This window comes from Bombus fervidus, chromosome 10, assembly GCF_041682495.2.
Source record: "Bombus fervidus isolate BK054 chromosome 10, iyBomFerv1, whole genome shotgun sequence".
NCBI classification, from domain to species: Eukaryota; Metazoa; Arthropoda; class Insecta; order Hymenoptera; family Apidae; genus Bombus; species Bombus fervidus.
The window spans coordinates 2039311-2050268 of NC_091526.1; the positions used below are offsets into that span (position 1 = coordinate 2039311).

At 30.8% G+C, this 10958-nt stretch overlaps 1 protein-coding gene across 1 annotated transcript; it reads right to left on the reverse strand.

Moving 5' to 3' along the window:
* Positions 1-2963: 2963 nt before the first annotated feature.
* On the reverse strand, positions 2964-5059 carry LOC139991361 (endocuticle structural glycoprotein SgAbd-2). The gene is made up of 4 exons (XM_072011344.1): positions 4929-5059; positions 4246-4385; positions 3797-3938; positions 2964-3368 (listed from the first exon to the last, which is right to left on the reverse strand). The coding sequence occupies exons 1-4, from the start codon at positions 5052-5054 to the stop codon at positions 3150-3152; spliced, it is 627 nt and encodes a 208-aa protein (XP_071867445.1). The 5' UTR covers positions 5055-5059; the 3' UTR covers positions 2964-3149.
* Between the last annotated feature and the right edge of the window lie 5899 nt (positions 5060-10958).

The window sequence follows — 10958 nt, forward strand, 5'->3', positions numbered from 1 at the left end:
TGAACTGTTAAACATCTCGCAAAATATACAAACTACGAAAAAATGATTCAGGCAAAAGTCATAGCAGATTGAGATTAAGTTTTTTAACGAATCTCTAAATTCTCTATTAGATATTCTTGTAGCTGACGTCGAAACACCTTCCAAACCTTACGTACGAATGTATTTTGTGCGAGATAATTTCGAGATATAAATTACTCGTTCGGACGTTGTACATTATGGTGGTACTAAAAAGAGTCGATTTTATGCGAGTAATATAATGTAATGCAACGTAATGCGATGCAGCTCAAAACAGTTCAGAATTCACGTAAATTACAATAATGCTTGAAAATGTTGGAGAATATGATTTTTTAAAATGAGTAAAAAAATGTATTCTTTTTCCTATCGTATCTAAGGGAAAGCTCTTTATGGCAACTTTGGTCTTTCGTATCTCGAAATTGTCTTGTGTAAAATACATTCGTATATAGGGTTTTGGAAATGTTTTGACGTCAGCTACAAGAATATGTATTTAAAAATATAAACGTAATGTTCATAGGGTATTTCACAGTCATTTCACCTGATACGCTATAACTTTTGTTCCAATCACTTTTCGTATCTTGCATGTACATATTTCGAGATATTTAACTGTTTACAGATAAATCAGACATATTGTATGTCGTATTATTAATAAATTTTAGTAAAGCAATATCTTTTTAAAAGCACGCACGTGTTGAATGTTTTGACTTAAAATATGTTTCTTTACGATGCTTTAAGATGCATCTTACGATAGCTTTGCCACGTCGAAAGTATTTTCGTCCGTTGTGATTCACACGTATATTCTGCCATGGCATATATATCAAATAATGGCATTTTCTGACAATGAAACGAAACTTTGCTAATGGCACCTTACACCGATCGATATTAGCAACAGATTGCATAGTACAGTAGATACAGCAGTAGATAGATGCGCAGAACAGTAATGCTATACAATACTACTGCATAACAATGCGTTAGCGAAGGAATACTGATAAACAGAAATGTAATTGAAAACACCTAAAATTGTAATAACTTTTGAGCAAATAATTTATCTAATTTTTTCTTTTCCAGAATATGAAAAGGTTCGTTGATTAGTGTTATAAAAAGAATATAGGATTCCTGTGATAGAAGCACTTTTCAAATACACAAAATTGATTTCATGTACATAAAAGTAGATACGTAAAATTTATTTCATGTTCTATCTTTTATATATTTTAATTTTCTCTCGTCGGTATATAGATACATTGTGTACAAGTTTCACAAAATATTAATTTTTTTAAATATCGTCAATCTGCAAAGAGCACAGAATTAGAGTGTATTAGAAAGGAAGATGCACTTAAAAAATTGTTTATTTAGAAATCTGTGTAAGTTTTAAAAAAGACGTAATAATTTTTTAAAAATAATAAAAAAATTAATATTTTTTATAAAGATGTCAACAGAACACGAGAGAATAAATATCGATTTTTAGTATATACGTAACGTATATATGATTAAAAGTTTTTACCAATACAACTTTTATCATACGAAGTAATATGTTACTCTATTAACGCAATTGAGCAGTGTTAATATACTTTCTTTGAATTTTGCGAGCCTAATACAGACAATAACATTCGAATATCTGGTATGTTTAAACAAATTGGGGCATTCTATTTTATTTTTACGCTTTGCACAAGATCGTTAGTGGATGAACGTTCGAAGGAAGTGCAGGAACCGCCCAAGTTGCATCGTTCGTGTTAGACAGTCCTTGACCGGGATGATCTGTAGAAAAATGTAAGATAATGAAAGATCCAATAGAACACTTTCACCTGGATTCATCCCAGCCCTCTTCTTTTACCGCAATTCTTACGTATCAGTTAGAGGCATGGTGCAATTGAAGTTCAACTAGCATGCTTTCCCGCACTATTAAGGTACGAGCTATATACAGGTCATACTATACATATACTGTATTTCATTGTGGTCCATTACACACAATTGCAATTTGGTATTGGTTGGTGTCGAATGCTATCGAGTCCACAGATTGCTTAATACACGAGAAAAAGTTGATTTGTTTCTTGTAATCGACTTCAATTATTTTTGACCTTGTACAGGCGATGTCGTTACATTAAGAAATTGCGTATGCAATTCAATCTTATTCCGAATAGGACGTCACGTGGAAAGATGTTTTCGTTAAATAGCGTAATTTCTTTCAATCGCATAAAACATTTCTTATTTGATTTATATTCTTTCGTATATGTCTTTTATTTTCGTTTTTATATTCGTAAAAAATGTTTCTACTTCTACATAATTCTTTTTCTATATAACTCTCTCTTTCTCTTACTTTCGTTGTACGTCTTTAGTTAATATTTATGCAAAGTTTTATGAGACAGATAGCTAGATAGATAGATAGATAGAGAGAGAGGGAGGGGGGTTATGATCGTATATGGTAGCATACGTACTTAAAAATCTCTTTGGGAAGTAAAAGTTGAGGTAATATGCACGCTAGTTAATTTATGGCGTTTATACGACTACTTTTTCAAACATGTAATTTTAATTCTGGTTATATTTTGCTAGTTATTAGATTATTATACTTTACATCATTTGTATCGTTAATTCGAATATATCGCTTCAGTTGTATAATACAGACATTGGACGCATTCTCGGATCATCTCGATTTTAATAAATTTCTAAATACAACATAAACGAGGAACAAGTTATCACTTCGAAAAGATCACTTGTTTCTCCAGGTTACACGACACCTGCATTTTAGTATGCTCTAGGTGTGAAGCATTATGACGATGGTCGTATAATTTCTATGGACATTACATAAACTTAAGCGTTGCATAATAAATAACATTGCCTTAAATATGATTGAGGCAGTAAATAAAGTTAAAGAAATGAATTGCTTGATAATAAGATATACTGTTCGTAGGAAATATCTTTAAATAAAGGGAAAAATACAAAAGGACATGGAATAGAGTGAGAAAAGATAAGAAAGATTTATTCATCTATCGTATAGTGACTGTTATATAGTTTTGAATCTTGGTATTTCCGTTATATACGATATACATATGTACAGACATTTGGTCGTAATGTAAGGCCGTAAAGATTAAATGCAAGCTTAGAAGTTCTTAAAATCATTTAGTTAGTTAATATTTTATTTAATATCTTCGGTAAAGGTTTGGATTGTATGGTTGCCTATAATCTGAGTCATCAGGCCCAGGTGGATTAGCAGCAAGAGCTCGTCTAATTGCTTCTGGGATGGGAGGAGGAGTTGGTAAATGTGCACCTTGTGGATGAAAACCATTTTCGTCTGCTGTATATTCTACGGTGATGGGAGTTCCATCCGGTGCGGAATACGAATATCTGCCCTGGACAACCTACGAAAAAAAGAAAATTACAATTCATCGATATCAGCCTACCAAGGTATAGGCCTTAGAATTCATTCATATAGTATATATTATACGACATATAAAATGCCAAGTTCCGATACAACTTTAATTATCTCGAGGTGTTCTAATTATCCTACTGATATATGATACAAACAGATGATTAGTCACAATACGAGCTTGTACTTGAAACAATGTGAACAAATAAATTTTTTCTCAATCATTTTCGTAATATGACATTTTTTAAATAATATTGTTTACAACAATACACATTGCTTACTTGCGGCATAGTCGTAGTAAAAATTACAAACATAGTTTAGAGCAAGAATAAGTATTTTTCTAAATTTTTAAAATTAATATTTAACTAATTTTTCGTTTCGTTTGGGATAATTATTAATATTATAATGATAGAATCTTACCTCGTTTTGTCCCTGTGAAGTGCCTTGAGGTCGTCCGCTTTCAGCAACCGAAATCCCATTTTCGGTATCGTAGCTAAACGTGTAAGTTCCATCTGGATAGGTATCTTTTTGTTGACTACGTATGGCTATAAACCTCCCGGGGCTATCGCAAAAGAGATAGGTATTCTATTATGCGGAAATTTAAATACGATCCAAGTGCATTTAAAATGTAATATCTTTAAAACGTAAATATAAAAGAAGAGCTATATGTTATATTAATGTCATTATATACGTTTTTATTTGTGACAATTCGATAACTATATGTTTATAAATTATCCCATTATTGACTAAAAAATGAACATTAATGTTTGTAAGATAAAAGATGTTATGTTCAAGAATATTAGTATAATATTTGATATTTATTATTACTAGACAGTATTGTTGAATCGTAATATGATGTAAATGCATACCTATACTGGGGTGTATATTGTGGTTGAGCCGTTGGTTGATAGGCTGGCCTAGGTGTTGGTCGATACGCATTTTGATTTGGGAAACCGCGAAACGCACCATACTGTCCTAAAGCGCAGCCAAATAAAGTGAACGCCAATAACTGAAATCGTTAACAATTTTAATATCAACTTTTCCAAGTTAACATCATAAAGCCTGTTAATTTTATTATAGAAATACCGTCTGATTGCATATTTCATGTTGTTAATAGATTTACAAATCTACCTCGTGGTACCTTTAAAATCGTTTTAGAACGTTATATCGCTATAACTTGTATCATTAACAATTTACGGTGCAAGGTAACGACGCTATGATAATCAAAAATTGCTATGATATAATTTCGCATAAATAAAGAAATTTCGTTGAGAAAAACGAAATTTGTCAAAACAACTTTTGTTCTATAACCACACGACCAGATTGCATGTAATTAAATAAATATTTAAAGTAAAGAATATAAAACTGCAAAGAAACTATAATCAGTTCTATGCGACGTAATGAAATAACGTAATACCCTGTGAACTGATTTATACATGTATATTAATAATTATGATTTTTGAATATTGTAAATTAACATCTGGTGGAAAATCTTGTTCACTTTAATTTTAAATCACTTATAGATTGATAGACGTGTAAAACGAACACTCACTATACGCTGCATGATGATGGTTGCTGTGTGTCGTCGCTTTGAACAAGAACGAATCTGCAGTATCGTGTACAAGTACCTACTGCCAGCATTTATATGAAGACGCGCAAGAAGATTTTCCCTTCCCATAGCCTCTGTTCATATGTCTAACCATTCTCCTCATAGTTACTCGCCCTCACAATTTTGCCCCACCTCAGTTATGTTCTCGATCATCTTACATGCTAGAATTAATGTTTCTTTACGCAAATCTTTTAAGAACGAGTGTCAGTCAATGGCAATTTGTTTGTCACCTATATATATGCGTATCTATTGCTTTTATCGAGACATTTATCAGCAATTACGTAGTCGGACCTACTATATTATATATATTTTGCACAACTTTCATATTTGTGACTAATAATTTTATAATAATTTCATATGTTTTCCGTTATTTGTGTAATTTGGAATTTTTATTAAAGATTTATGACAATAATATAGAAGGGTGGGCTTCGTCTCAGTAAGTATAGATGAGCATTTCATTACTTGGCATTTCTAAGCCTTGTTCCATTCGTGTCGCACAAGATCATTTTCCACAATACTTGGCCTTGTTTTATATTTCTATAAACAAATTATTATTATTATTATTATAACAATATCACATAAAGCAAAATGTATAATTGGAATATAATAATGTATATATATATGTTAAATAAGAATTTTATTATAGATGATATTATAGAATGAATATTTCGTTAAAATCGAAAAAAATATAAACATAATATGGTAAATATGAATATATATATTATATAAATAATTATTGTTGAGACCTATATATATAATAATTATTATTATTTATTTTCTTGATATGTATAACAAAAATTTTGAAATTGAAAATGCTGCGCTTTGTATCTTAATTTCGATATTAGCCGTTAAAACGGGTTCGAGTCGTTATAGCAAAAGGTCGTTCCGAGATATAGAAGATTGTAACCTTACTTTCTAGTACATCCTTTCTAGGTTGTAAATGTACCTTTTAGAATGCAAAATCCCTTAATCAACGATGCATAATGGCAAGATAAAGGAGAACAAAAGCAATGGATGACTACAAAGATACGTCGACGAACCAATAACGTTTTATCGTTTTTCTATGTTTCCTGTGATTTATTATTATATATATTACATATATAAACTCATGAAATTATCAAATTTTTTAAACGAGTAAATCTGCATTTATTACGTATAATATTTATATATTATACATAATGTGTAATTTCATGCAATTTCAATATAAATGCTCATTTTGTTAATGTTAAAATATCGAAAACCAGTGATCAAGTTAGAGCACATTTGTAACATTTGTACTATGCTCCTGATGGTTTACAGCTTATGCAATCTTATTGCTTTTCAGTAAGACCACACCTAAGGCCACCAATTTTGCTTAATCTGCACATTGTGTGTAGTTGTAGGTGTATACATATCATACATCATCAAAATAAAGAAAAGAACGAAATATCATATGGTAGGCATGAAAAAATGAACATGTCATTTGAGAGCAAATTGTAGAACTGAATGTAAATATACTTGTAACAGTTGAATAATAATTTTAACATTGTATTTTTTGTCTATTTCGCAGTAATTGCTGTAACGATATTCTTAATTCTCAAACGTGTAATATTGTATTGAATCGATGGTAAACATTACATACATACATACATATATATATTTCTGCTGCGATAGTTGTCATGATCTGTAAGTAATATCTTCAATTTTTAACAAATTATTTTAGAATAAAGTTTAAAATAAAATTAAAATTAAAATTTAGAATAAAAAGTACGTAATTTACGTAATTACGTACGTTAAAGTTACGTATTTTAAAGTACGCGTGTTTTTTTGATGGCAAAATTATCAAAATTCTAACAATTTATACGTTTATTTGAATACTTTATAATTGAAGAAATTACTAAAAAGAAATGATCTTTTGCCTTATTGTGCACTTTCTACTATGCTTTTCTCAAATGTTGATGACTCAAGCGGAAAGATGTTATTCTTACACCACCTACTATATGGCACCTTATATGTATAATTATTTTATTACATGTTGCAACGAATATAACGACCGAGAAAGATTAATCTATAATCAAAAGCATCGAATAACAAGTAATTTGAGTAAGAACTAATTTATTTAGATTTCTAGAGAATTTACATCGATGAAGTGAAAATATAATTTAAGAGTTGTTATGTCTCCAAGTTATGTCTAAGGAGAGAAGACAATACGTATAGTACTCTTCCCAAAGGAAAATACTTATACATCCATTCCAAAGCCTATGATAATTTTCTGTTGCGTCGAGAAATTAGATTTATGAATTAAAGACTCAAGTTTCTTTAACGAAATATGTAAATATTGATAAATTTCAATTATTAATTTAATAATAACGATATTATATATTATTTTATTTTAACACATCCTTAAGCAGATTTTTAACTTACGTACTTAAGTATCCATAACTGCACTCCAAATTTGTTTTTTAGAATCTTGTTTAATTTTATCTTGAAATAGTAATACTTGGACTGTAAATATTTATGCGTAGAACGATTGGAATATAAATTTCTTATTACACGAGAAACTAACTAAAGTAAAATAAAAGTACAAATAAACGTTGACTTTATTATTTACATATGTTGACTTTATGAAACTGAAATAATCTATATATGTTACATCAATAATAATTTATATCGCTATACGTTGCTACTACATACCATTCTTTATTATTTTCCCGTATCCATGTATATTTTAAACACCTTAGATTAGAGTATATGTCAAGATTGAGAAAAGGGCTCGTTTCATCGTTTCATCCAACGAATATAAAAAATTGTGTCTCTAGTTTAAAAAAGAAGCAAGATGCAGTAACGTGCAAAATGGTAACGTGTAAATTTTGTTCTTTATTTTCCAAATCGTAAAAATTTATTTAAAAATATAATTAAGAGACTAAAATGTTGATCATTGGATAGAGAGATTTTATTTACTTAAACGAGTTCCTCAATAAATAATTTACTGAAGCACTTCCAATATTTATCAAAGTATCTTTTTAATGAAATAAATAGTGCCATTTGTTTAATTCTCGATATTACGTTTGATTAAACAGCTCTTAATTTAATCAGCGATTAACATTGTTTAAAAGCGATAGATGATTTGTTCCTTAATGTAAACGAGATCGAAGGAGAATCAGAAAGTGAAAAAAGATCTATGTCGACCTATTGGAGAAACGGATTGGAAAGAAAAATAGAAGCTATTTAAGGTTGTGTAGAGACGATCAGTTTGCATAATTCCTAGATACAGTTGATCTGGGAGGACCCCGTAGGTATGCGCTTCTATCCGTATCTTTACGAGACGGTAAGATATACTTGAGATGATGGGGCATACCTCGGCTGACGTGGTTAATAAAACGAGAAAGGTCAGACTGGATCCGAATAACTTTCAAGATCTAGCGGCCACGCCGTAGCGTAGAGTATTTTACCTTAATTAGATTAGATCCTCGTATAAATCATGAAATTTTTGCACTTTACTGGATCACCTGTACATTTATTTTACTGCTGGGCTTATACGTGTATGTGCATTATTGCGTACATATGCGTAACATCATATACGCGTAAGCGTAGATATCTTGTTTCGAGTCAGTTGGGTAAATTGGAATAATTTGCCAATTAATTAATATAAGAAAATAAGTTTTTAATTTGCGATTTCTAATTGAGAGTCTTATGTAAAAGGAATAAATAGTAAATAACAAACGTAAGGCGACATTTTGTTACAATATTAAAATTAAAGATACGTAATATAGCAGAAAAACTAAAAGCTTACAAAACATTGGCGTTATTAGAAACATAGAAACTATTTTGCTCGAGTATGAAAGTAAATCCACATATAAAAATTCTTACATGCAAGAAATTCCATTTGTTGGCCCTTTCCTTATGTTTTCCTTGAAATGATAAATGACTATTACACGTGTTAACGACGAAAGAATTAATAGGACTTTTATATTTTAAATTTTATTGCTGGCCGCGCATCGCTTTGGCATAAACAAACATTGATAATATGTATTATGACAAAGTTTATTATTTAGCTACAACGTGTATCAAAGGATTTTTAGCATCTTTGTACATTTTACGTTTAACTAGACACAAATAACGATCGGTTACCCAGACTTACCACTATGTTTTATTAAGTTAATTTGCATATATAATTAAAATGTTTATGTTACGTTAATATTCGTATAACAATGTATATTATATAATTATATAAATATTACATCTCCGATATTTACAGATATATAAACACGTTGTTGAGAACGTAGTGAGACTTGTTCGAAGATACAAATAAAATATCAGGGAAGAAATTGGAAAGTAAACGACACTTTAAGAGAAATTTTTAAATTTAAGGTGAGAATTGAATCTGAAAACAGATTGTACTATTACCTAGCAGAAAATGAAGAACATTTTGCAAACGTCTTACAAGTATTATGCAAAACTATCGTGATTCTTCAAGTGATAGAAAAGTAGCGCATAAAAGTAGCACCTAACGATTACTAGAAAAATTAAAGCAATTTTGTTTGCATCATATAATTCCCCATCCTCTACCTTCAAAGCAGCAAAACAGAAATACATTTTTATTTTATCGTACATCTTTATAAAGTTTTTTCTTTCTTTCCGTAGAATGAGAATCCGGAAAGAAAAGATACAATTTCCATTTGAAAAAAGAAAGTCAACCTTCAAGTAATGTTGAAGACGAGTAGCAAATAAGAAACAGATAGGACAGTTGTATTCCCCTTTTGAAACCGTGAAACTTTTACAATCCACACTGTTATCCTTGGCACTGTTGTTATGAATTCCGACTTTCCGTCAGCATTGCAGTTCATCAGGCGGTCACATTGATACTGGCATGCACCTGGAAAAACACTCTTTTACGAAGGTGGGGTTGTTCCGGATCGATGATCAGGATGACGAGGACCTTCAATTGCGAGTTCAAGATCGTTGATTCAAATGACGGAAACTTCCGGTTAGGACGATAAGCTAACAGTGCTTTTAATTGGTTAACTAATCAATTAAAAGGGTGGAACAGGGTGCACAATACATCGTTGAGATGAAAATCCGTATCTATGTTGATGTTGTTCGAACGATTCATGATCTCTTGTATCGTTTCCCTCCATTTCCGCAAGTCCACGTCGATATCATATCGATATCGGTGCGATACCTTGATGAAGCCAATTGTACTGCTGCGATTACGAAACGTCGGAATGTTTTTCCTTTTGGACGCGGCTCTTTCTTGGAAGTTTTAAACAACGTTGGACGAAGCAGTATTAAATACGTATAACAAGACGAAATGTAACAGCGTGAATTGTGATAACCGAAGCTGTGAAAGCCTCGAGACTCTCATTCGATTATCTTCTAAATCCAACATTTTTCTCGAAAATATGTCACACATCACAAATAGGATCACCTCTATGTGATATATCAATTTATATATTTGTACTTAAAAGTAAAGGAACCTGCAAACACAATTGTCGGATATTGACGTTAAAAAAATTTATTTCTTCAATATTTCTATTCAAAACAGCAAAGCGAATCAAATGTATTACATAGCGCAGAAAAGAGTCGATGTAGCAATAATATTTACGAAAAACAGCGTATTCATATAGGAACAAATTTCCAACTCTCCTTCATTGCGTTACTCAGCGTATCTCACGAACTCGGTCTATCTGAAATATCTTCGTTGTTTCGAACAATACGGGAAAATCTTTCGATTAAAAGTTACAGAATTTAAAGCAATACATATGGTAATGACGGTTTCTTGAAAAGTAAAAGGGATCTCTGTAAAAAGGTGTTAACCTATTTATATAAAAAAACTATTGGTCTAACAGATTCAAAAACTGAATCATTATCAATTTCCAGTTTCAGATCGTTATAGACCAATTTGCTTGAAAGCTCTTACAGAATTTGATCCATTATCTGCGATAGTTGCGCAATGTTTTTCTATATTCAAGCCATAACTTGAATGTATTTCTT

Bases quoted from the DNA above. Each gene is read 5' to 3' on its own strand.
- LOC139991361 (XM_072011344.1), bottom strand. From the start codon at position 5,054: ATGGGAAGGGAAAATCTTCTTGCGCGTCTTCATATAAATGCTGGCAGT. The intron at 4,386-4,928 runs GTGAGTGTTCGT...TAACGATTTCAG, and splicing joins CCATCATCATGCAGCGTATA to TTATTGGCGTTCACTTTATT. The intron at 3,939-4,245 runs GTATGCATTTAC...CTTTTGCGATAG, and splicing joins CAATATACACCCCAGTATAG to CCCCGGGAGGTTTATAGCCA.